We start from the raw sequence: 24860 nt of genomic DNA on the forward strand, positions 1-24860 counted from the left end.
AAAAAAAAAAAAAAAAAAATAAAGATTTAATTTTTAAAAATTATAATTGACCTAATAAAATATTTATTCATTTGAATATATAAATAAATTTGAAATGCCAATAAAAATTATAAATAAAATTTCGTTTTAATAAGAAAAAATTAAAATAAATAAAATTAGTGAGAGAAGGAGAACCATTATGCTCAAAGGAGAAGCAAAAACAGAAAGATTGAAAGCTGCACAAATCAATCCAACAGCATTTGTTCTCTTCATCCCATGAAGAAACAACATTGTTCCACCCAATATTACTCCACAAAACCCTAAGTCGAAAACCACGAACAACTTCATCGTCAATATCTGCAACCACGATATAAGAACGTTAAATTTCGATCTCGCTTGATATCCATTTGATTCTTATATCTGTAACCGCTGTTTTGTTATCTTTTTTTTAAGTCTATTTCAAAAGCGAAACAGAGTTCTGAAAACGAGAAAAGGTAGCTTTATCGAAATTATAGGAGTGTTAAACAAAATCAGATAACCTAAAAAACTCGAACAACGCAACCCAATTCGTACTATTAGAGTTGGGTCATGAAATTATTTGGGTTGAGTTATGAACGTATACACTGTTGGATGATGAAAGTCCCACATCGGTTAATTTAGGGAATGGTCATGGGTTTATAATCTAGGAATACACTCTCCATTGGTATGAGGCCTTTTGGGAAGCCCAAAGCAAAGCCATGAGAGCTTATGCTCAAAGTGGACAATATCATACCATTGTGGAGAGTCGTGTTCGTCTAACATGGTATCAGAGCCATGCCCTAAACTTAGCCGTGTCAATAGATTGGCAAATCCTTAAATGTCGAACAAAGGACTCCAAAAGGAGTCAAGCCTCCTCGAAGGTACGAAGGCAGTCAAAAATGACTAAGACTCCAAAGGAGTCGATTGGGTTCATGATTTAATAAAAATGTCTCAACCTAACGCAACACCTATTATAGAAAGAGAATAGAAATCAAACACGGTCTTCAAAAATCAAAACCAAATAGTTATCCAAAGAGACTTTAGATGTTCTATCTTTATGAAGATTCGAATCATAGATAGTAGTGTTATTTCTCCGTACTCGAATATTTTTTCAAATTCCTTTTTTCAAATCATGTTGAATTGTTTTAGATATGTAAAGAGATAGAGAGAGTGACCTTTTCTCTCTTAGGAGCATAAAAGAGGTAGAGAGCTATGTAGACAAGCTCGATGAAACATCCAAAAGAGTTGATGCTAATTAGCAAAATGGCATTGGTCTTAAGGGCACCATAATAAAGAAGCAACATTGCACTCATCAATGCCACCAAATAAGGTATAGATTGGAACCCTTCCGACGTTTTCTTCTTATAAATCGTCCAAAACGTTGGCCTAAAATACACACCACACAACAACATGTTACGACAACGATATCAGTAATAGACGTTGAGAATTCAGAAACCTTACATCGGAGCTAGAAACACCATAAACGATATTAAATTACCTGAAAAACAAAACGAAATCAATCAATTTAAAAAACCCATCATTTTGATTCAAAAAAAAAATGAAAACGATAATCGAATAGTACCCAAGAGACCGAAGATGAAATGGAGCTGATAAACGCTTAAGTAGCTCATTGTTATTAGATATTAAATCCAAGCCAAGATGGTGAGGTTTTATAAGCAAAGAGGTTTAGTTAGGTGTAAGAAGTAGAGATTGTTTGGCTGAAATTACATGTAAAAGGTTTGGAATTTTGATCTCTTTGTTTGTGGCTAAGTTACCTAACTCTACTTTGTAATTGAAGTTACTGAGTTTATTGAAATTGTTCTTCTTCCATTTCCATATGGTGCTTTCATTTTTAAGATACATTTGGTTTTAGTTTGGTTGCTCAAGCACATGTATACTTTAATATCATATTTATGTTTATATCAACGTTTCATTTTTACTCGAAGTTGAGATTATTAGATATATGTCTTATGATGTCTATCGACGTAGTTGGTTTATGATCTTATTCGACCTCGATGATTTGGACAAGGACAACTCAACTCGGGGAGACGTTTCTTTCTTGCAGGGTATCTGGAGTGTGACTGAGGGTATGGGAGGTCGTTTGGAGGAGCGTGGGCATCGAGGAGGCATGCTTTGAGATGATGGAATGAGAATTCCGACGCTTACCTGAATTCTCGCGGGTCTGTTGGGCAACGTTTATAACAATAAGTTCAAAGTAATGAAAATTCCCTGGGCTAATTACAGGGTTACAACTTAAACAGAAATGTAACTATTCAAGCGCACTGCTAGCGGATACTGTGCTTTTTCGACTTTCCCTTCAAAGGGTTCCCCTCAATGTTTTAAAACGTGTTTGGTAGAGAGAGATTTCTACGTTCTTGTAAGGAATGATTCGTTCTCTTCTCCAACCAATGTGAGATCTCACAATATCTAAGAAACCTTACGTTATTCTTTTTCATTTTCTTTTTAGTTAAATATATAAGACGGAGAATTGAGTTATGCTCTGATTGACATCTAAGAAATAGTCGAAATGGTGTGAAAACGTGCTCATTAGATTATAACTTAATTTTATTTGATTGAAGAGTTGTCTAAAGGCAAAACATATCCCTTAAATTCATGCATTGTTATTGATTATCATATTGATCTCCTTTGTTGCTCTTTGATTGTTGAATGTTGAGAGAGTTTGGTGATTTGCTTCATATTTCTTGCCTCTTTCCTCAAGCTTCTCTTCTTTTCCTTCAACAACATTTCTCTTTCGATCTCTATAGATCATGTACATTATCATTTGGATCATTCCTAGTACAAACCCCACAACGTTTGGCAGCTGAAAATGATAGAAAAACTAGTTACCATCAACCTATGACAAAGAAAAAAAATTATGGCTCGTGTCTAGGGTTTAGAACAGAATATTGAATCAGGAGTCGACACTTGATGGTCTCGACGTTTCCTTGAATTACTCCAAGACAACTAGCTTAATTTTAGGGTTTTTATAATTGAGCCATTGAAAATGAATGTGAAGATTTGTATATGTAGTAACTATTCGTTTTTTAAAGCATTTTTTAACCATTATATCATTAGGTGTAACAGTCTAAACTCACCGCTAATTGTCTTTTTTAGCCTTTCCCTTTTGTGCTTCCCCTCGAGGTTTTAAAACGGGTTTATTAGGGAGAAGTTTTCACACCCTTATAAGGAATGCTTCGTTACCCTCTCCAACCGATGTGAGATCTCACAATCCATCTCCTTGTGGCCAGTGTCATCACTGACACACCGCCTAATGCATCTCACAATCCATCCCCCTTGAGGGCTCAGTGTCCACGCTAACACACCACTCGGTGCCTGACTCTAATACCATTTGTAACAGCCCAAACTCACCGCTAGCAAATATTGTCCTCTTTGGACTTTTCGTTCTAGGCTTTCCCTCAGGTTTTAAAACGTGTCTATTAGGGAGAAGTTTCCACACCCTTATAAGGAATGCCCTCTCCAACCGATGTGGCATCTCACAATCCACTTCCTTGGGGGCCAGCATCCTCGTGGACACATTACTAACAAATATTGTCCTCTTTAAACTTTCTCTTATGGGCTTCCCTTCAAGGTTTTAAAACACGACGGCTAAGGAGAGGTTTAAATTTTCTCTTATGAGCTTCCCTTCAAGTTTTTAAAACACGACGGCTAAAGAGAGGTTTAAACTTTCTCTTATGGGCTTCCCTTCAAGGTTTTAAAGCACGACGGCTAAGGAGAGGTTTAAATTTTATCTTATGGACTTCCCTTCAAATTTTTAAAACTCGACGGCTAAAGAGAGGTTTAAACTCTCTCTTATGGGCTTCCCTTCACGGTTTTAAAACACGACGGCTAAGGAGAGGTTTCCACACCCTCATAAGAAATGTTTCGTTCCTCTCTCCCACTAATGCACGATCTCACAAGACCACTCTCATTCGAATATAGTTTCAGTTCATTCATATATCTCTTTTATTACAAACCCTAATTTCTACCAATTATGAGCCTAAAACTCAATCCTAAAAAGTAACACCTTCATGAATACAAAAAGGAAAGTTCTAAGCTTACTTCCACACCCTTTACTTTATTGGTCCATCCTCAAAACTATGTCAATATTCAAATGTTCATTTATGTTGTTCTTTAAATTGAGTATCATAAACATAGAAAAAGATAAGTATGGTCTAAAATATAGGCATACGTGGAATCCACATGAAGTATTTATGAAATTCAATATGAAAAGTAAATGATAATTAAAGATTCAAAAGTAATTTAATGGTCAAATTTATATGGATGAATAAAGTAAGGTTAGGTTTTGACTTACAGCAATGAAGGGATCTTTGATGAAGAAGCCATAGAAGAACCACATGGTGGCTGAAAGTGTGAGAAAAAATGATAGGGAAAATGGCATATACTCCACACTTTTTGTTGTTATCACCTTCTTCTGAAAATTTTCAAAATTAATGATAAAGAAAATAAACAAATAAACAAAAACGAGGTACGTATGCCCAAGTTTCGGAATCCAGATTCAGCACCTAATGATTCTAACATTGCGATAGGTCTGTTTGTCGTCCTAGATTTTGGAATCTAGATTCAGAACCTAATGATCCTAACATTCCGACATGTCTGTTTTGTCCTAGGTTTCGGAATCTAGATTCAGCACCTAATGATCCTAACATTCCGACAGGGCTGTTTTGTCATAGGTTTTGGAATCCAGATTCAACACCTAATGGTCCTAACATTCCCACAGGCCTGTTTTGTCCTCGGCTTCGGAATCTAGATTCAACACCTAATAGTCCTCACATTCCCACATATTTGTTTTGTCCAAAGTTTCAGAATCCATATTTAGCACCTAATGGCCTTAACATTTTCGCACGTTTGTTTTGTCATAGGTTTTAGAATCCAGGATCTAATGACCCTAACATTCTCACAAGTTTGTTTTGTCCTAGGTTTTAGAATCCAGATTCAGGATCTAATGGTCCTAACACTTCCACACGTTTATTTTGTCTAGGTTTCAGATTCGAGATTCAGCACCTAATGACCCTAAGATTCCCACGGGTCTGTTTTGTCCTCTCTCATATGCTTGATTCAGAATCTAGATTCAGCACTTGATGACTTTAACATTCCCACAAATCAACACAGGTTTGCTTTTTCCTCACTCACATACTTTTTGTGAAAATTCCCGAGAGGCCACCCAACATAGAATTTCTTCAAACAAAACACGCTCTTAACTTCAAAGTTCATGTGATTGAGCTACCAAAAAGTAAGGTACACCTTCGTGATATAGATAATAACTTTCAATTCTTTTAGGTCATTCATAGTTATCTTATCATCGGGATTACTCTCTTCCGAATGTGGTCTCGGTTTATTTCTATTTAAGTGTATTAATTTTGAAATAATAATATATTAAAACAAATTTTCCTTCAAACAAACAACAATTTCAAGGTTAAATTGAAATAAACATAGAGAGAGAGAGAGATGGAGGACCATGATGCTCAAAGGAGAAGCAAAAACAGCAAGATTGAAAGCTGCACAAATCCATCCAACAGCATCTGTTCGCTTATTTCCATGAAATATAAGCATTGTTCCTCCTACCATTACTCCATAAGAACCCAAGTTGAACATTACTAACATCTTCAATGTAAATATCTGCAAAATAAACGTTATAATCGTCTTATTTTTTACCAATTTGATCATAAATCAACTGATGTAGGCTTATATCTTCGAACGAGAGGTCAAAAGTTTGAACGTCTCACCCCACGTGTTGTTGAATCAAAAGAACAACTAACCTTTTGTCTCTTAGGAGCATAAAAGAGGTAGAGAGCTATATAGAAAAGTTCAATGACACATCCAAAAGAGTTGATGCTGATTAACAAAATGGCATTGGTCTTAAGAACAGCATAATAAAGAAGCAACAATGCACTCATCAATGCCACCACATAAGGTATAGAATGGAATCCTTCTGAAGTTTTCTTCTTGTAGATGGTCCAAAATGTTGGCCTAAAATACATGCCACACAATGACATGTTACGACAACGATATCAGTAATAGACGTTTAGAATTTAGAGGCCTTACATTGGAGCTAGAAACACCATGAACGATATTATATTACCTGGAAAGTAGAACGAAGGGAATCAATCAATTTAAAAAACCCATTATTTTGATTCGAAAAGTAAAAGAAAACGATAATCGATTAGTACCCAAGAGACCGAAGATGAATTGAAGCTGATGAACACTTAAGTGGGTCATTGTAGCTATGAATGGAAGAAAGTTAACAAAATATGATTAAAAGCAAGCCAAGATGGTGAGGTTTTATAAGCAAAGAGTTGTAGTTAGGCAGTTCATAGAAAGAGAGAAAGAAGATTGTATGGCTGAAATTACAAGGTAAAAGGTTTGGAATTTAAATCATTTAGATGTGGCTCAACTCAAGTTTGTGAGTTCTTAGAAAGTCTTGTATTAATTAAATGAAATCCCCTCTTGATTCTTTGCCCAACTTAATCTTAACCACGTTCTTCTTCTATTTTTCTTTGGTGCTTTCTTTTTTTAAGGTAGATTGGGATTTAGTTTGGTTGTTCGAGCATTGAAAGTAATGTAGGGTCGGTGCAAATGAAATTTATATAAGTTACGTACGAACGTGGTGTGTACTCAACGTGTAAGATACCACATTGGTTGGGGAGGAGAATGAAACACTCTTTATAAGGGTGTGGAAACCTCTCCCTGGTACACTCGTTTTAAAAACCTTGAAAGGAAGCCCTAAGAGGATAATATCCGCTAGCGGTGGGCTTGTGCTATTACAAATGGTATCAGAGACAAACATCGGGCGATGTGCTAGCAAAGAGGTTGTTCCCTAAAGGGAGTAGACACGAGGCGGTGAGTTGGTAAGCGAACGAGTGTCAGCGAGGTCTTTGTGCCCTGAATGGTACTGATTGTAAGATCCCACATCGGTTGACTCTTTATAAGGATGTGTAAACCTCTCTCTAGTAGAACCCAAAAAGGACAAGATGGGCATAGGCTGTTACACAACGAGTCTCAAGTGTTACAAAATTGGTATGAAATTGGTGGATTATATGCATATGAAAGTGATAAACTATATCCCGAGCATATAAAAGGAACTCTAGATCCCAATGTCATAGTTTTAGGTCCCACTAGAAATTAATGTCATGGTTCATGTTGTATGCGTTCGTATTTTCTCAACCCTAGAAATGAGGTGACGTATTGGGTATTTTATAATACTAAACCTTTTCTACATTTTCAAATTTTTGAGCCCGAGTTTGAAATAGGGACCTTTAATATGTGATACTACCATGTTAACCAACTAAACCACCCCAAACAAGTTGACAAGGTGAGAATCCAAAATAACACTTTAAACTCGAATCAACACTCATATGTCGAGGAGGCGAGAATGTTGTAAGGAAAAAAAATAAAAATATAAATTTTAAAATGTCTAAGCCGGGGTTTGAATCAAATACCACTAGTGTCTCTTTGAACTCGAATCTACATTCAGAGACTTCTTAAAGTGAAAATGTTGTAAGGAAAAAAAAATAAAAATATAAATTACAAAATGTCTAGGCTTGAATTTGAACCAAGGACCTCTAATGTGTGAGACTAGCATGATAACCAACTACAACACCCAGACAATATAAGAATCTAAAATAACGCTTTGAACTCAAATCAGCACTTGTATGTCGCGGAAGTAAGAATCTTATAAGGAAAAAAATAAAAATATAAATTATATGGTGTTTGGGCCCAAGGACCTCTAGTGTGTGAGACTATGAACCAAGGAGCTCTAGTGTGAGACTAACGTGATAACCAACTATACCACCCAAACAAGATTTGAATCTAAAGTAACGCTTAGAACTCGAATCGGCACTCATATGTCGTGAAAGTAAGAATGTCGTAAGGAAAAAAATAAAAGTACAAATTACAAAATGTTTGAGCCCAAGTTTGAACCAGAGACTTCTAGTGTGCGAGACTAGCATAATAACCAACCACACTACCCAAAACAAGGTGAAAATATAAAATAACGCTTTTAACTCGAATCAGCACTCATATGTTGCAAAAGTAAGAATGTTGTAGGAAAAAAATAAATTTTACAAAGTGTCTAAGCTCAAGTTTGAACTTAGTTTGAACCGGAGACCTCTAGTGTGTGAGACTAGCGTGATAACCAACTACACCACCCAGACAAGGTGAGAATTCAAAATAACTCTTTGAACTCGAATCAGCACTCATAACGGAAGTAAGAATGTTGTAAGAGAAAAAATAAAATTTACAAAGTGTCTAAGCTCGGGTTTGAACCGGGGACCTCTAGTGTGTAAGACTAGCGTGATAACCAACTACACCACCCAGACAAGGTGAGAATCCAAAATAACTCTTTGAACTCGAATCAGCACTCATAACGGAAGTAAGAATGTTGTAAGAGAAAAAATAAAATTTACAAAGTGTCTAAGCCCGGGTTTGAACCGGGGACCTCTAGTGTGTAAGACTAGCGTGATAACCAACTACACCACCCAGACAAGGTGAGAATCCAAAATAACTCTTTGAACTCGAATCAGCACTCGTAACGGAAGTAAGAATTTTGTAAGGAAAAAAATAAAAATTACAAAATGTCTAAAGCCCGGGTTTGAACCGGGGACGTCTAGTGTGTGAGACTAGCGTGATAACCAGAATCCAAAATAACTCTTTGAACTCGAATCAGCACTCGTAGCAGAAGTAAGAATGTTGTAAGGAAAAGTAAGAATGTTGTAAGGAAAAAAATAAAATTTACAAAGTGTCTAAACCTGGGTTTGAATCGGGGACCTCTAGTGTGTGAGACTAGCGTGATAACCAGAATCCAAAATAACTCTTTGAACTCAAATCAGCACTCGTAGCGAAAGTAAGAATGTTGTAAGAAAAAAAATAAAATTTACAAAGTGTCTAAGCCCGGGTTTGAGCTAGAGACCTCTAGTGTGTGAGACTAGCGTGATAACCAACTACACCACCCAGACAAGGTGAGAATTCAAAATAACTCTTTGAACTCAAATCAGCACTCGTAGCGGAAGTAAGAATGTTATAAGAGAAAAAATAAAATTTACAAAGTGTCTAAGCCCGGGTTTGAATCGGGGACCTCTAGTGTGTGAGACTAGCGTGATAACCAACTACACCACCCAGACAAGGTGAGAATCCAAAATAACTCTTTGAACTCGAATCAGCACTCGTAGCGGAAGTAAGAATTTTGTAAGGAAAAAAATAAAAATTATACAATATTTCTAACCTCGAGTTTGAATTGGACCTTTAATGTGTAAGACTAGTGTGATAACCAACTACACCACCCAAACAACGTGAAAATTTAAAATAACACTTCGAGTTTGAGCCTAGAACTGAAACTAGCGTGATAAACAATTACACCACCGACACATCTCAAAATAACATTTTTAACTCGAATAAGGAGATTTTGTAAAAAACTAAAAATCTAAATTTTCTAATGTCTAGCCCGACTTTGAAAAATTATATATATATGTATATAATTTATTTATTTCATTATTATTTATTTTTCCATATCTCTTAAAAATAATTTTCACCGGTAACTTTTTAAAATATATATTGAAATTCACAGGTAAATTTTAATTAAATATTTTTAAATAAATAGCAAAAGTTTACTTTTTATTAAAAATAAAATAAATAAATGACTCGAACCAACCCAACAAAAAAATAATAATTTTGAGTTGGGTTGGGTTGGATTGAGTTAAGTTACTCGATTTGAAAAAAATTACAATTGAAACAATTGAGTTGGATCTGAATATCTCAACCTAACCCAGGTTTAATTAGTTTACGAAAAAATGTTTTATATAATTTTGTACTATAATACAAAATGGAATTAAAAGACGCAAATGTACGTTCTTATCATTTTTTTTTTTTTTTGACAGAGTGGGAACTTAGTTTCCGTCTGGGTATGCGTCCTTGGATTGCTGTTGCATATTCAGCTCCTGTTGCAGCTGTTTTCTTGATCTACCCAATTGGTCAAGGAAGCTTTTCTGACGGTATGCCTCTAGGAATCTCTGGTACTTTCAACTTCATGATTGTATTCCAGGCTGAGCACAACATCCTTATGCACCCATTCCACATGTTAGGTGTAGCTGGTGTATTCGGCGGCTCCCTATTCAATGCTATGCATGGTTCCTTGGTAACTTCTAGTTTGATCAGGGAAACCACAGAAAATGAATCTGCTAATGAAGGTTACAGATTCGGTCAAGAGGAAGAAACTAGTCCATTTTGTCTTCTTTTGATATTTCCGGAATAAGAAAAAACGCTTTTTAGACCTTGGATATGGAAAAACACAGAATTGACTATTTCGGATAATACACAGGAAACAAAAGACAAAGATGAAACAAAAACGGTGATGATAAGAAGAGCCAAGGAGGAAAAGAAACAAACATGTCTGGAAAGAGCAGAGAAACCTCGAATAAGCAACAAATTCTAACAAACAAACCCAACTTATTAACTTATATAAGTTAAGACCTGTGTTTCAATATCACTGAATATCTCTTTTTCTTCAAAATGCAATACACGATTATTTTGTTAAAGTTGTTGGAGCACACGGTTCCATCCCGACTTCAATCTTCAAACACTATTCTGCAATAATGAATGGAAAAACGGGTTAAAGGGTCATTCTCACTATGATTTATATCCAATTAGATGAGCTAAATTATTCCCATAAGAATTACTATATCCTCCATTAAAAGAGGAGAAAGAAATCTGGAGATGCTGATAGTTCCTAAGGAGTTCCAGTTTCAGAAAGAATTCTTAAAAGGGGGAATATTGATTATCGAGCCTGTTCGTCTGTCTCTCTGTAGAAAATGATGGACAATCTCTTATGTCTCAAACCATAGGTATTTCATTAGTTCATAAGAATAAGTACCAAATCAAAGATATCAAGAAAAAGACTATCCTTATAAGAAGAGTTTAGCTTAATCCATTGCAATACAACAAAAAACGAATGAAAATAGATAGAACCAGCAATCAATCATTATGATTTGCTTGTTCCGGAAAATCTCTTATCCCCTAGAGGTCGTAGAGAATTCATCATTCTAATTTGTTTCAATTCTGGGAATAGGATATCCATAGAAATACAGGATTTGACAATGCAAATCAGGTCAAATCTCATGATCAAGCATCTTGATAGATAGAAAAATAAACTAAAGAAATTCATGTTCTTTCTGTGACCCAATTATCGATTAGAAGATTTGAAGACCGAGAACTCAATTTTTCAAAAAAAAAAAAAAGTATTTTGTTCTCATTCCCGTGTAAATTCTCGAAATGTCACCTAATATAGAATTGGTCCAAACAAAGCATGTTTAACCCTACCTACAGTTACTTCCAATCGTTTTAAATTTTTTTAGTCTTTCTATTGTGGAACGCTTTCATTCCCATCAATTTTAGTGTGAGTCTATCTATGAACCACGTCTTATCGAGAAAGATACCACTCTAATTCCACATGTAACGACTTAAGTCCAGGATTCGAAAGAGATATCACTCTTATACTATTTGTAATGATCTATGTCTAGGATTCGAAATCCAAATTCGACACTTAATAACCCTAACATTCTCCTTTTCGCTTCTAAGAGTGAAGACTATTGCCACAGACCTATGTCCAACATGAAATTCAAGGAGGAATGGGAGAGAGTGATGAACATTTTTTTTCATTAGATAAATAGGACCGGAAACGACATTTGCTACCTTAGTTCCACGATAAAAAAAACTAATAAGGAAGCAAATATAACACTGTTGTTGTATGCTGTAAGCCATCGTTGTTGCATTTTTGCTTGCATCACATAAAACACCAATTTCAATCTTTCAAATCTTGCTTTCAAAACTCTCTTTGGAAATCTCTCTGCTCCGGTTTTCTAAAATTTTCTTCTTAAACAGGGGTTAGAGGTTCGAGCATACGTTACTTGGCCGTAGTGACGAAAGAACGAATCGACTTAGCTCACTTGTTGCTAGAAAGTGAGTGCCGCACAATCGCAAGTCTACTGTCATAAACAGGTGCTACCCAACCAAGATCTAAGAAACTAACTCGAACATCAGTAGGGTTGCACTAGACGAGCGCGTAATTGGACACGAATCCATATGGGCTAGTCAACCACTTACGGATAATTCTAGAGAGCCATCACTTTCTTGAACAGATAATAGCCAATTTAACATAAGGAAAGGAGGGGTCGGTTATACGTTAAGCGCACGGTTTCCACACAAAAATGGCGGCTTATCTGAAGCCCAAATTCCCACCTTTTTTCTATCCTTCGTCTTCCTCCTTCTACGTTCACTTCTCTGCAAACCCTTAATGCCCCCCTCTGCCATGAAATCCGTCTGGCCCTCCTCTGCTTCTTCATCTTCAGCTTCATTTCTTCCCCCTTCCTTCACTACCAACTCTGTCGCCACTACCAGGTCTGTCTAATTTCGTTTTTTTTAAGGTTTTTCTATGAAATTTATGTCGGAACATTCCTAAATTGGGGTTTATGTCGGTTGTAACGCTGATGTGCGAATTGGGGTTTGATTTTTTGAGTTTATTGATTCATGGTTATATGTAATGCAGGGGAATGCTGAAATTGATGAGAATTTTGTTTTGTTTGAAATCGTGTATTGATGTACTAAATAGTTTATATAGTGCATTGATAAACAAAACTGAAGTAGTTCTGTGAGATCGCACTTTGGTTGGAGAAGGGAACGAAACATTCCCTACAAGGGTGTGGAAACTTCTTCCTAGTAGATGCGTTTTAAAACTATGAGGCTGATGGTGGTACGTAATAGGCAAAAGTGGACAATATGTACTAAGGTTTTGGGCTGTTACAAATGGTATCAAAGTTAGACACCAGGCAGTGTCAGTGAGGATGTTGGCCTCCAAGGGAGGTAGATTATGAGATCCCACATTGGTTGGAGAGGGGTACGAAGCATTTCTTATAAGGGTGTGGAAACCTCTCTCTAGTAGATGCGTTTTTAAACTGTGAGGCTGACGACGATACGTAAAAGGTCAAAGCGGACAATATTTGCTAGCGGTGGGTTTGGGCTGTTACAAATGGTATTAGAGCCAGATACCTGGTGGTGTGCCAGTGAGGATGTTGGCTCCCAAAGGGGTGGATTATGAGATCTCACATTGGTTGGAGAGGGGAACAAAGCATTCCTTATAAGAGTGTGGAAACCTCTCCCTAGTAGACGTGTTTTAAGACCGTGAGGCTTATTGCGATACATAACGAGCCAAAACTGACAATATCTACTAACGGACATGTCTACTAGGGAGAGGTTTTCACATCCTTATAAAAAAAATGGTTCGTTCTCCACCCAATCTATGTGGGATCTCACAATCCACCCCCTTCTGGGCAACAACCCAAGCCCACCCTAGCAAATATTGTCCTCTTTGGGTTTTCTCTTTTGGGCTTCTGCTCAAGTTTTTTAAAACGATCTGCAAGGGGGAGGTTTCCACATCCTTATAAAGAATGATTCGTTCTCCTCCCCAACCGATGGTGGATCTCACAATCCACCCCCCTTTAGGGCCCAGTGTCCTTGCCGGCACACCGCCTCGTGTCCACCCCTCTTCGGGGCTCAACCTCCTCGCTAGCACATCGTTCGGTGTCTAGATTTGATACCATTTGTAACAACTCAAGCCCACCGCTAGTAGATATTGTCCTCTTTGGGTTTTCCCTTTCGGGCTACCCCTCAAAGTTTTTAAAATGCGTTTGCCAGGGAGAGGGGGAGGTTTTCACACCTTTATAAAGAATGCTTCGTTCTCCTCCCCAACCGATGTGGGATCTCAAAATCCACCCCCTTTCGGGGCTCAGCGTCCTTGTTAGAACACCGCCTCGTATCCATTCCCCTTCGGGGCTCAGCCTCCTCGTTAGCACATCCCCGGTATCTGGCTCTGATACCATTTGCAACAACCCAAGCCCACCGCTAGCAGATATTATCCTCTGTGGGCTTTCCCTTTTGGGCTTCCTCTCAAGGTTTTAAAACGTATCTTTATAAAGAATGCTTCATTCTCCTCCCCAATCGATGTGGGATCTCACATTTATCCTACCTTCTTTTACGCTCAAATCAACCGAACCCAAATTCCTCGGACTGTCAGCAATCTAGTATCTCGTTTGGATGATGGTGATAGATGATTGTTTGTCACTTAACAAATGGTTGTAATGCTTGCAGGAGAAAGGTGCTATGTTATCATGGAATACTAGTGGACAAAATATATTCAAAATACTTCTTACCTTGCAAATCTATTTCCACCGGTAGAGTTTGTAAGTCAAGAAGTTTAACAGTTCTGTCCCATAGGTCAGAGAAGAATGCCTTATGTCAAAGGAAGATAAGTAAACCTAAGGTACCTTCCTATCTATACCTTAATTTCGTTAAATGTACTCGTTTTTTTTTCTCTTTTCTCTCATCACTTTTTCTTTGCCTGGTTTATCTGTCTATTTGGAAGGTCGATGAATGCTTTGACTTTATTTTTGGAACATTATCGAGTGTTCTTCGAGAATGGAGCCAGTTACGGTCGATGGGTGTAGTTATTGTACTGACATGTACTCTCATGTTCGTTCCATCGTCTCGAGCTGTTGATGCACTCAAAACATGTACATGCTTACTAAAGGAATGCAGGTATCTCTAATTTATCCTTGCTGATTGGTAACTCATATTATTGCATCTCTCCTTCGTGTTTCTGTTGTGAGTTAAGGATTTTACCAAAATAGTGCCCGTGAATCGAGGAAATAATAATAATAATTTACCCCTCGGTTCGTGGTTAGAGTAATTGTTGGTCTTTCTGTATCTTGGTTCTGTGGAAATGAGTACTGTAAGGTCCCATATTGATTGGAGAGAGAAATGAGTTTCAATGAGGATGCTAGGCCCTGAAGGGGGTGGATTGTGAGATCCCACATTAGAAAAATTCTTTATAATGGTGTGGAAACCTCTCCCTAGCAGACACTTTAAAAACCTTGAAGGGAAAGCTCAAAAAGGACAATATTTGCTAGCGGTGGGCTTGAGTTGTTACAAGTGGTAACAAAGCTAGGCATCGAGTGGTGTGCCAGCGAGTACACTAAGCCCTGAAAGGGGTGGACTCCGGGCAATGTGTCATTGAGGACGTTGGGTCCCAAAGGGAGGTGGATTGTGAGATCCCACATCGATTGGAGAGAGAAACGAGTACCAACAAGGATGTTGGGCCTCGAAGGGGGTGGATTGTGAGATCCCACATCGGTTGGAGAGGGGAACGAAGCACTCTTTACAAGAGTGTGAAAATCTCTTCCTAGCAGACACGTTTTAAAAACCTTGAGTGGAAGCTCAAAAGGGAAAGCCTAAAGAAGATAATATCTGCTAACGGGTTTCTACTGCTCTCTCGTCAATTTGTTTCTCATCGTAAGTAGGAGTCTTTTTCCCATTCATCAAGTAGTGTTTGGAGAAAGATTTTTAATCATCTATTATAAAGTCATTAGATTTTGCAAAAATTTCATAGAAACACTATTATCCATGACCGTCGAGGCCTACAAACGGGGGAACCACCTGATTTTACTATATTTGGTTGACAAAGAAACTCGTAGGATATTAAATCTTAGACGAGTGGCTACTATAGTTTGAACCTTTTCTCACTACTCCAACGACCACTAAACCGACCCACAGTTGTTCCAACGCTTCTTTACTAATATCACATGGCTTCTAAAACGGCTAGTTTCTTCTCCCTTATGTCAGGCTTGAACTTGCCAAATGCATATCAAACCCATTATGTGCTGCCAATGTTGCTTGTCTCCAAACCTGCAACGATCGACCCGACGAGACTGAATGCCAGGTTAGTTTTTTCGGGGCTCAACATAACGCGTTACACGATTTCAAAAATTAACTAATTTTTTCTCTTTGTAGATTAAATGTGGTGACCTATTTGAAAACAGCGTCGTGGATGAATTTAATGAATGTGCAGTATCACGAAAAAAATGTGTACCTACGAAATCCGATGTCGGGGACTTTCCTGTACCCGACCCGTCTGTTCTTGTCAAGAGTTTCAATATATCAGATTTCAGTGGGAAGTGGTTTATCACTAGTGGCTTAAATCCTACTTTTGATACGTTTGATTGTCAGTTGCATGAATTTCATGTAGAGTCTGGCAAACTTATTGGAAATATAACGTGGAGAATACGAACTCCAGATAGCGGTTTTTTCACTCGATCGACGACGCAGAGATTCGTGCAAGATCCCGAGCATCCTGGCATACTCTATAACCACAACAATGAGTATCTTCACTATGAGGATGACTGGTATGCTTTCATTTCATTTCTAAATCATCAAATTTCCTAGTACCTGATCTATTCCATTGGCATTCACTATCATGCGATGGACTTTCTTTGTTAGATTTTTAAAACGTGTCTACTAGAGAAAGAGTCTAGCCCTACTCTGATTAGTGCCTCGCACCGTCCAATGACTGGCTCTAATACCATTTGTAAAAAACCCAAGCCCATTGCTAGCCAATATTGTCATCTTTGGGCTTTCTCTTTTGGGCTTCCCTTCAAGGTTTTAAAACACGTCTACTAGGGGGAGGTTACACCCTTATAAGGAATGTTTCGTTCCCCTTTCCAACCATCATGGGATCTCAAAATCCACCCTCTTGGGGAGCCAGCGTCCTCGCTGATACATCGCCATATGTTTGGCTCTGATATCATTTGTAATAACTCAAGTGCACTGCTAGCAAATATTGTCCTCTTTGGGCTTTCTCTGTCAGGCTTCTCCTCAAGGTTTTTAAAACGCATCTACTAGGGAGAGAGTCTAGCTCTACTTCGGTCAATGCCTTGCACCGTTCAGTGACTGACTCTGATATCATTTGTAACAACCTAAGCCCACCGCTAGGAGATATTGTCCTCTTTGGGCTTTCCCTTTCGGGCTTGCCCTTAAGGTTTTAAAACACGTTTACTAGGGAGAGGTTTCCACACCCTTATAAGGAATCTTTCGTTCCCCTCTCCAACCAATGTGGGATCTCACAATCCACCCCCTTGGAGGGCCAACGTCCTTGCTGGCACACCGCTCAATGTCTGGTTTTGATACCATTTGTAACAGCCCAAGCCTACGGCTAGTAAATATTATCCTCTTTGGGCTTTCCCTTTCGAAATTCCCCTCAAGGTTTTTAAAACGCGTCTACTAGGGAGAGAGTCTAGCCCGACTCCAATCAGTGCCTCGCACGTTCGGTAACTGACTCTGATACTATTTGTAATAACCCAACTCTACCGCTAGCAGATATTGTTCTCTTTAGACTTTCCCTCTGGGCTTCAAAACGCGTCTATTAAGAAGTTTTCACACCCTTAGTGACCAAAATTCTTTCCTGTTATTTGATCACAAATTAGAAGAAATGAAAGTGGTGAGCATCTGTAGTATCTAGCCTCAACTAGGAATTGTAATTGTTTATCTCCTTCCTTCTCAGGTATATATTATCAAGCCAGGTGGAGAACAAACCCGATGATTACATTTTCGTATACTATCGTGGTCGGAACGACGCATGGGATGGCTACGGCGGAGCCGTTGTATACACGAGAAGTGCAGTACTGCCAGAAAGCATAGTTCCCGAGCTAGAAAGGGCAGCTAAGAGCGTAGGGAGAGACTTCAACAAGTTCATAAAAACAGACAATTCGTGTGGCCCGGAGCCACCGCTCGTAGAAAGGCTAGAGAAGACATTGGAAAGCGGAGAACAAACGATCGTGAGGGAAGTCGAACAAATCGAACAAGAGGTGGAGAAGGAGGTCGAACAGCTTGAAAAAGAGGTGGAAACAGTAGGGAAGGCAGAGATGTCATTGGTTGAGAAGTTGGGAGAAGGTCTTAAAGAACTTCAACGAGACGAGGAATTCTTCCTTAGAGAGTTATCTAAAGAAGAGAGTGATCTTTTGAATGAGCTTAAAATGGAAGCAAATGAGGTTGAGAGTTTGTTTGGAAGAGCACTTGCTCTTAGAAAATTAAGATAAAAAGACTTTGATTATCATTACTTCTAAGATTATTATTAGCTAAACCCATTTTGTTTAATTTCGTTAATTTTTTAATTAACGTTTAAAGGCTTTTTGAACGTTCATATCGGGAAAACCCACGAACTCATCTCGAAATCTACACGTAACCCCGAGATGGTCTCAAATTGCAATAAGCAACCTAGTAAGAATCATCACCCACAACCCTTCAAGTTGCCCTTGAAAACTCCATTGGGAGTACGTGTGAGATCTCACATCGGTTGGGGAAGAGAACGAAACATTTCTTATAAAAGTGTAGAAATCTCTTCTTATTAGACGCATTTTAAAAACCTTGAAAGGAAGCTTGAAAGGGAAAGTCCAAAGAAGACAATATTTGCTAGTGGTGAGTTTGGATCGTTACAAATTGTATTAGAGTCGGACTCCAGGCAATGTGTCAGCGAAGCGGTGTGCCAGCAAGGACGCTGAGCCCCGAAGGGAGGGTGGATTAGGGAGTACCACATCTATTAGAGAAGGGAACGAGTGTCAACGAGGATACTGGGCTTCGAAGGGGGTGGATTGTGAGATCCCACATCGGTTGGGGAGGAGAACGAAACATTTCTTACAAGGGTGTGGAAACCTCTCCCTAGTAGACGCGTTTTAAAAACTTTGAGGGGATGCCCAAAAAAGAAAGCCCAAAGAGGACAATATCTGTTAGCGGTGGGCTCGAGTCATTACAAATGGTATTAAAGCTAAACACCGAGCAGTGTGCCAACGATGAGGTTAAGCCCTAGAGGGGGGGATTAGGGGGTCCCACATCAATTGGAGAAGAGAACGAGTGCCAGCGAGAATGCTGGGCCCTAAAGGGGGTGGATTGTGAGATCTCACATCGGTTGGGGAGGAGAACGAAATATTCTTTATAAGGGTGTGGGAACTCTTTCTAGCATATACGTTTTAAAACCTTGAGAGAAAACTCGAAAGAAAAAGTCCAAAGAAGACAATATTTGCTAGCTGTAGGACCTTAGGACCATGACAAAATGGTAGTTAAAGGGCGTTAAAATCCCAAATATTTTTAACCGTAATGTTAGAAAGGGATTGGCATCAATATCAAATAGGTTGAGACATGAAATTAGAGTTTTGACCTCTCATCTTATTTTCTCTTTATTGGATTTTGGGGCCTCCAAACATTCAATGTTCCAATTTCTTCACATTGCAATCGCGTTGAGGAATGGACGGCGGAGATTAAGATGAGAATTGAAGAAGTGGAAGATGAAAGTGATGGGTGCATACAAACCAATTTCATTCTTATGTTAAGAAAAAAGGTATTTTTTTTAGACTTCGTTACGTGATGAACTTATTTAGGTTTTGGTGATAAATTCGTACTGTGATGAACGTATTTGGGTTTATTTTTGTTGGGTGATGAACTCGTATCGTGATAAATTTATTTGGATTTGTTTTTGTTAACTAATGAACTTATTTGGGTTTGGGTAATGAACTCGTAATGTGATGAACTTATTTGAGTTTTTGGGTTTGGACGATGAACTCATATTGTGATGAACTAATTGGTTTGTTTTGTAATGGGTGATGAACTTATTTGGATTTGAGTGTTGAGCTCGTAACTTGATGAACTTATTTGGGTTTGTTTTAATTGGTTGATGAACTTGTTTAATTGATCCATGAGTTCCCCGAAACTATATTAGGTTTAACCAAACTAGCCTGACTTAAACAACCTAAACTCATCCGACTTAAATAATTTATGATTGAGTTGGATTGAGTTCATTATTTAATAATAATTGTTTGGTTTGAAAAACCGTCCCTATTGTTTTTTTTTACTGATTGAAAAGAGGAATACATTAACAGCTCGAACAATTGAGCTGGATCTAAAAAAAATGTTTGAACTCAACCTAACCTAATCCATGAACGCCCCGATCGATATTTTGAGGAGCATTTTATATAATATTGGAAAGAAATAATAAATGAAGGTATGTTACGTTTGGGTTTAGGAAGAGAAAATGGGGAAAATAGTGTAAATTAAGAGAAAGGAGGAAGGCATGGGAGTTTGGAGTTCAAGGTTTGGCCGTCTCCCTCGCTAAAACCACCCTTCAAACTTTACCACTTTTTGTGCTTCTTCTCATCTCTCTCTAAATTCTCACAAAAATCCATTTCCCAATCCTTCCGTTCACTCATCTTTCTTCATCGCTAATGGCTTTGAATTTCAATCCTGCACTGAACCTCCCTTGCCATACCACTCACCGCCATCGCAGATCTTCCAATCGTCTCATGGCCACCACAATTCATGCTGTCTCCAAGTGGGTATCCACCATTTCTCAATTTGAATCAAACCCATTTTGTTGTTTAATCTGTTTTGATCCATTTCGATTCTCTCTGTTTAATCAATTGTGTTCTTTTGATTCCACTTTAATGGCTTTTTCCTGTACTGATCGGTGGTGTTTTCCTATTCTGTAATCTCTTATTACTGTTGCTATTTGCATTCTTGGGAATCTCCGCCTACCCCTAAATTGGGAATTCGAATTTAAGATGTTTTGGATTTGGGTTTTGTTTTAATCTCTTGGTTTTAGGGAGTTTTTGTGATTTTGAACTGAAATGTTGTAGATTCGACGTCAATCTTGTTGTGCAATTTTGGTCTGAAGTAAGGTATTTTGATGAACTGTATTGCTGATCGTTTCTGTTCGAATACTGCATGTATGGATTGTTCTTCCTTCATTAGTACTTGCCTGAAATTTTGAGAAGGATCTGTTACTTTTCGTTAGTTTTTAATTTTTCTCTGTTTCTATATATATATTATTGCTGGACCAAGCTGTTCTTATATAAAGTTAAATTATACATTCAAGTACTTTTGAGTTTATGAATGTGAGATCCCACGTCGGGTGGGGAGAAGAATAAAACACCCTTGTAACACCCTTTACAAGGGTGTGGAAACCTCTCCCTAGTAGACGCGTTTTAAAAACTTTAAGGGGAAGCCTGAAAGGGAAAGTCAAAAGAGAACAATGTCTGCTAGTAGTGGGTTTGGGCTCTTACAAGTGATATAAGAGCCAGACATCGGGCAATGTGCCAACAAGAAAGCCGAGTCCCAAAGGGGGTTGATTTGGGAGTCCCACATCGATTAAAGAAGGAAACGAGTGCCAGCGAGAATGCTGGGTCTCAAAGAGGAGTGGATTGTGAGATCCCACATTGGTTGGGGGAGAATGAACCACCCTTTATAAGGGTGTGGAAACCTCTCCCTAGTTGACGCATTTTAAAAACCTTGAGGGGAAACCTGGAAGAGAAAGCCCAAAGACGACAATATCTACTAGCGGTATAGTCAATTTTTTCTGTGGCATACTTTTGAGCATTTTAAACAAGCATATAAGCCCGTGGGCTTATAATTTGGCAGCTGGTCTTGGACTCTTAAAACATTGATGTTGTGGTTCGTTTAGTCGATCTGCCAGTTCCCTTATATTTTTTTAGCACTTGTCGTTGTGGTTCGTTTAGTCGATCTGCCAGTTCCCTTATATTTTTTTAGCACTTGTTGTATATAACGCGTTTATAGTTGATTTATTGTTTTATTAATACCGTGCTGTTAATATTTATTATAGTATTACGCTCGGTCTCAACCAGCAAATGTAAAATACTGCCTGATTTCATTGTTTTTCCAGATGTTGTTCTTTGTTATGTGAATAATCTACCACATAGTAACAATACTGATGTTTCGCTTGAAGATGTTTGGGCACAATAATTTGGTTTTTAGAGTCTGATCAATAGAAGTAAACAATTGTTTGCCTGATGCATTGATGAAATACTAGTTGAACGTAGGTTCATGAACTTTCAAAGTTCATATGTTGTGTTTATTTGTTCTTCGTAGTTCAAAAAAAAAATGAACTCTTGAACTTTCGATTAAGTGTATTGATTCCTATACTCGATTCCATCAAGTTTACGCTTATGTCGAAAATTGCTTGAATTTGCTGGAAATTATGTAACGTAATATTGTTAGCAGAGTTAAGGCAGGTAACCTATTAAACAGAAAATTGAGAGTATGAAAACTTTTTTGTTTCTAAAATTAGCTCGACTGAACCTCGGATTCTTGATCTTCTCCTTTCTTTCACTCTTTTACTCTCATGTAAAAACGAAAGAAAGATTAATTCGATTGAACAAGACATATGGCCGGTCTCAAATTTGTTCTTTCCTTCAAACACTCGGTAAAGCATATATAGGTTCTTGGTCTGTCACTTTTCTAGGAAAAACAAAAATATAATAAATTCGAAATGTTAGGATCGATAAGTGGAAGTCGAACGAAAAATTCGAAAGGTTAGGAAAAACAAAAATATAATAAATTGTCGATAAGAACTCATTTCCTCTGAGCTCTTGAGCACTGGTTGAAACTTTTGAGGATATGAAACAAAGTCGACTTCATGCTATTACCAGTTCTGTAATAGCTTCTTGTTTCTGTGTTTCTTTTCTATGGTTGTGTTATGGTTGTATTTATGGCTAAAGGTATGCCATATTTGTTGCTCTCTAATAACTACGGGCTTCCTCGAACTACATTTCGTTTCGATTGGGTATCTAATGCTCATTCAGGATTAGCTTGTAATTTCTGGAGTGGAGTAGCAGTTTGATGACTCTTTTCGAACAGTTCTTAATAATTTGTTGATCTTGTAAAGAAAATTCCCGACTTACACGACTGAGATCGGCTTATTACTGTTGTTTGTTCGATTCTACAGACAGACCGAGGGAGCAAAGAAGTTGCATTTCCCTCCCCGAGAAGTACACGTCCAAGTGACTCATTCTATGGCACCTCAAAAGATGGAGATATTCAAATCATTAGAAGATTGGGCAGAAAAGAACATCTTGGTTCACCTAAAGCCTGTTGAAAATTGTTGGCAACCTCAAGATTATCTCCCTGACCCCGAATCCAATGGTTTCTATGACCAAGTCCAGGAAATAAGGGAGAGATCGAAGGAGATTCCCGATGACTATTTTGTCGTGTTGGTTGGGGACATGATCACTGAAGAAGCCCTTCCAACTTACCAGACAATGCTGAACACCCTTGATGGCGTCCGTGATGAAACTGGGGCGAGCCTCACCTCGTGGGCAGTATGGACAAGAGCCTGGACTGCCGAAGAGAATAGGCATGGTGACCTTCTGAATAAGTACCTTTACCTGTCGGGACGAGTCGATATGAAACAGATTGAAAAGACCATTCAGTACCTCATTGGATCAGGAATGGTTAGATTTCTCGACGTTCTGTAAACTAGTTTTTCTCGTTTTTCTCGTTCTCTAAAGCTAAGATTTGTGTTTGAACCCATGGTTTGTGTCTTTGTGCCTTTTAGGATCCCAAAACAGAAAACAATCCATACCTTGGTTTCATTTACACTTCATTTCAAGAGAGGGCAACTTTCATCTCCCATGGCAACACAGCTAGGCTAGCCAAGGAGCATGGCGATTTTAAGCTAGCACAGGTATGTGGTATAATCGCCTCGGATGAAAAACGCCACGAGACTGCCTACACCAAGATCGTTGAGAAGCTTTTCGAGGTCGACCCTGATGATACCGTTATGGCTTTAGCTGACATGATGAAGAAAAAAATCTCAATGCCAGCCCATTTGATGTACGATGGTCAGGACAACAACCTTTTCGAGAACTTTTCATCTGTTGCTCAACGGCTCGGTGTTTACACTGCTAAAGACTATGCTGACATTCTCGAGTTCCTTGTCAGTAGATGGAAAATAGAGAATTTGACAGGTCTCTCGGGCGAGGGGCGCAAAGCACAAGATTTCGTGTGCGGGTTACCTCCAAGGATTAGAAGACTGGAAGACAGAGCTCAAAGCAGAGCCAAGCAAGCACAAAGAGTTCCATTTAGCTGGATCTTCGGCCGCGAAATTCAAGTGTAAGAGTAACAGTCTCGAAGGAAGGTATTAAACTACTCGACTCGAGTACATTCGAATACAAATCGTAAGTGTTTTCAAGTTTAGATATTACTTTCGAGTCTTGATTGCTTAAAGTTAGGAAGATTAGACTGTCTTGTGGCTGCTGCTGCTGCTGCTGTTTTTGGTTGTTGCAACAACTAGTCTCCCCCAGTACCTTATTTGTTTAGCAGATAAGGTTCAGTAATGGCTTGGGTTTTGATTTTTGTCGAACACAAAATAGAATGCCTATTAATTTTCCCATCTGTTTATTGTTGTAATGTCCAAACCAACTATAAATTTTGGCACCAAATTCAACTGCTGTTTTATCATCATCCATCACTCACATTCTTCTTGGATCTTACTTGAGAGGGTAGTGATTTCGTTTATCATCTAATTTTCATAGACAAGGCCAAGTATTGAAAATGGAAGATCGTGATAGGAATCTTAGCTCTGGGTTTGATTTTGATCCTTAATTCTTAATTCTTGTTCCTTATTCTTTCTGTAACAGTTCAAGCTCATTGCTAATAGATATTGTCTGTTTTTTGGCTGGTTACATATCATTGTCAGCCTCGCGATTTTAAAACGCGTTAGGTAGAGGTTTCCACACCAAGAATTCTTTGTTCCTTTCTCCAACTAATGTGGGATCTCATAATCTACCATTCTTGGGGGCTTAACGTCCTCGCTGACATAATGCTTGGTGTCTGTCTCTGATACATTTGTAACATCTCAAGTCCACCGCTAACAAATATTGTCTGCTTTGTCCCATTACGTATCGTTGTCACCCACCCTCACGGTTTTAAAATGTGTATGTTAGGGAGACGTTTCCACACCCGTTTCCACACCCTTGTAAAAAAACCTCTCTCCAACTGATATGAGATTTCACACTTTCACTATAAATATAGGGGAAACGAAAGAAAGATAAATTTGACTAAACTGGACATATGATCAGTCTCAAATCTGTTCTTTTCTTCTTCAAACACTCGGTAAAGTATATACAGGTCCGGGTAAGTGAAAGTCGAAAAATTTGAAATGTTAGGAAAAACAGAAGTATATTAAA

General features: G+C 38.2%; 3 protein-coding genes and 4 non-coding genes across 9 annotated transcripts in view; 2 read left to right on the forward strand and 5 right to left on the reverse strand.

Annotated features, from left to right (window-relative positions):
* LOC111465637 (bidirectional sugar transporter NEC1-like) overlaps nucleotides 1-6260 on the reverse strand; it is an 8517-nt gene extending 2257 nt beyond the window's left edge. The window contains exons 1-6 of one of the 3 annotated variants that reach the window (XM_023110119.1): nucleotides 6186-6260; nucleotides 6061-6097; nucleotides 5775-5985; nucleotides 5473-5634; nucleotides 4310-4429; nucleotides 2562-2818 (exon numbers count right to left, since the gene is read on the reverse strand). In XM_023110119.1, coding sequence (XP_022965887.1) covers nucleotides 2609-2818; nucleotides 4310-4429; nucleotides 5473-5634; nucleotides 5775-5985; nucleotides 6061-6097; nucleotides 6186-6234 — 789 coding nt within the window. In that variant the 5' untranslated portion in view covers nucleotides 6235-6260 and the 3' untranslated portion in view covers nucleotides 2562-2608. Of the gene's footprint in view, nucleotides 1-174; nucleotides 337-1172; nucleotides 1384-1458; nucleotides 1496-1579; nucleotides 1629-2561; nucleotides 2819-4309; nucleotides 4430-5472; nucleotides 5635-5774; nucleotides 5986-6060; nucleotides 6098-6185 lie in introns of those variants that run through there. The other 2 variants (XM_023110121.1, XM_023110120.1) reach the window with 2 other exon arrangements.
* Nucleotides 6261-7547: 1287 nt separating this feature from the next.
* Nucleotides 7548-7621, reverse strand: TRNAV-CAC. Its single transcript has one exon. It is a non-coding gene; the product is annotated as a tRNA-Val (tRNA).
* Nucleotides 7622-8259: 638 nt separating this feature from the next.
* Nucleotides 8260-8333, reverse strand: TRNAV-UAC. Its single transcript has one exon. It is a non-coding gene; the product is annotated as a tRNA-Val (tRNA).
* Nucleotides 8334-8424: 91 nt separating this feature from the next.
* On the reverse strand, nucleotides 8425-8498 carry TRNAV-UAC. The gene has a single exon. It is a non-coding gene; the product is annotated as a tRNA-Val (tRNA).
* Nucleotides 8499-9060: 562 nt separating this feature from the next.
* Nucleotides 9061-9134, reverse strand: TRNAV-CAC. Its single transcript has one exon. It is a non-coding gene; the product is annotated as a tRNA-Val (tRNA).
* A 3030-nt stretch (nucleotides 9135-12164) lies between these two features.
* LOC111465513 (violaxanthin de-epoxidase, chloroplastic) lies at nucleotides 12165-17985 on the forward strand. The gene is made up of 6 exons (XM_023109921.1): nucleotides 12165-12402; nucleotides 14149-14320; nucleotides 14423-14595; nucleotides 15679-15775; nucleotides 15847-16238; nucleotides 17393-17985. The coding sequence occupies exons 1-6, from the start codon at nucleotides 12299-12301 to the stop codon at nucleotides 17925-17927; spliced, it is 1473 nt and encodes a 490-aa protein (XP_022965689.1). The 5' UTR covers nucleotides 12165-12298; the 3' UTR covers nucleotides 17928-17985.
* A 1921-nt stretch (nucleotides 17986-19906) lies between these two features.
* LOC111465576 (stearoyl-[acyl-carrier-protein] 9-desaturase, chloroplastic-like) lies at nucleotides 19907-24142 on the forward strand. The gene is made up of 3 exons (XM_023110028.1): nucleotides 19907-20209; nucleotides 22619-23123; nucleotides 23228-24142. The coding sequence occupies exons 1-3, from the start codon at nucleotides 20103-20105 to the stop codon at nucleotides 23786-23788; spliced, it is 1173 nt and encodes a 390-aa protein (XP_022965796.1). The 5' UTR covers nucleotides 19907-20102; the 3' UTR covers nucleotides 23789-24142.
* The last annotated feature ends 718 nt before the right edge of the window (nucleotides 24143-24860 follow it).

This window comes from Cucurbita maxima, unplaced genomic scaffold, assembly GCF_002738345.1.
Source record: "Cucurbita maxima cultivar Rimu unplaced genomic scaffold, Cmax_1.0 Cma_Scf00029, whole genome shotgun sequence".
Classification (NCBI taxonomy): domain Eukaryota; kingdom Viridiplantae; phylum Streptophyta; class Magnoliopsida; order Cucurbitales; family Cucurbitaceae; genus Cucurbita; species Cucurbita maxima.

Bases quoted from the DNA above. Each gene is read 5' to 3' on its own strand.
- LOC111465513 (XM_023109921.1), top strand. From the start codon at position 12,299: ATGCCCCCCTCTGCCATGAAATCCGTCTGGCCCTCCTCTGCTTCTTCA. The intron at 14,321-14,422 runs GTACCTTCCTAT...TCTATTTGGAAG, and splicing joins GGAAGATAAGTAAACCTAAG to GTCGATGAATGCTTTGACTT. The intron at 14,596-15,678 runs GTATCTCTAATT...CCCTTATGTCAG, and splicing joins TGCTTACTAAAGGAATGCAG to GCTTGAACTTGCCAAATGCA.
- LOC111465576 (XM_023110028.1), top strand. From the start codon at position 20,103: ATGGCTTTGAATTTCAATCCTGCACTGAACCTCCCTTGCCATACCACT. The intron at 20,210-22,618 runs GTGGGTATCCAC...TCGATTCTACAG, and splicing joins ACAATTCATGCTGTCTCCAA to ACAGACCGAGGGAGCAAAGA. The intron at 23,124-23,227 runs GTTAGATTTCTC...TGTGCCTTTTAG, and splicing joins ACCTCATTGGATCAGGAATG to GATCCCAAAACAGAAAACAA.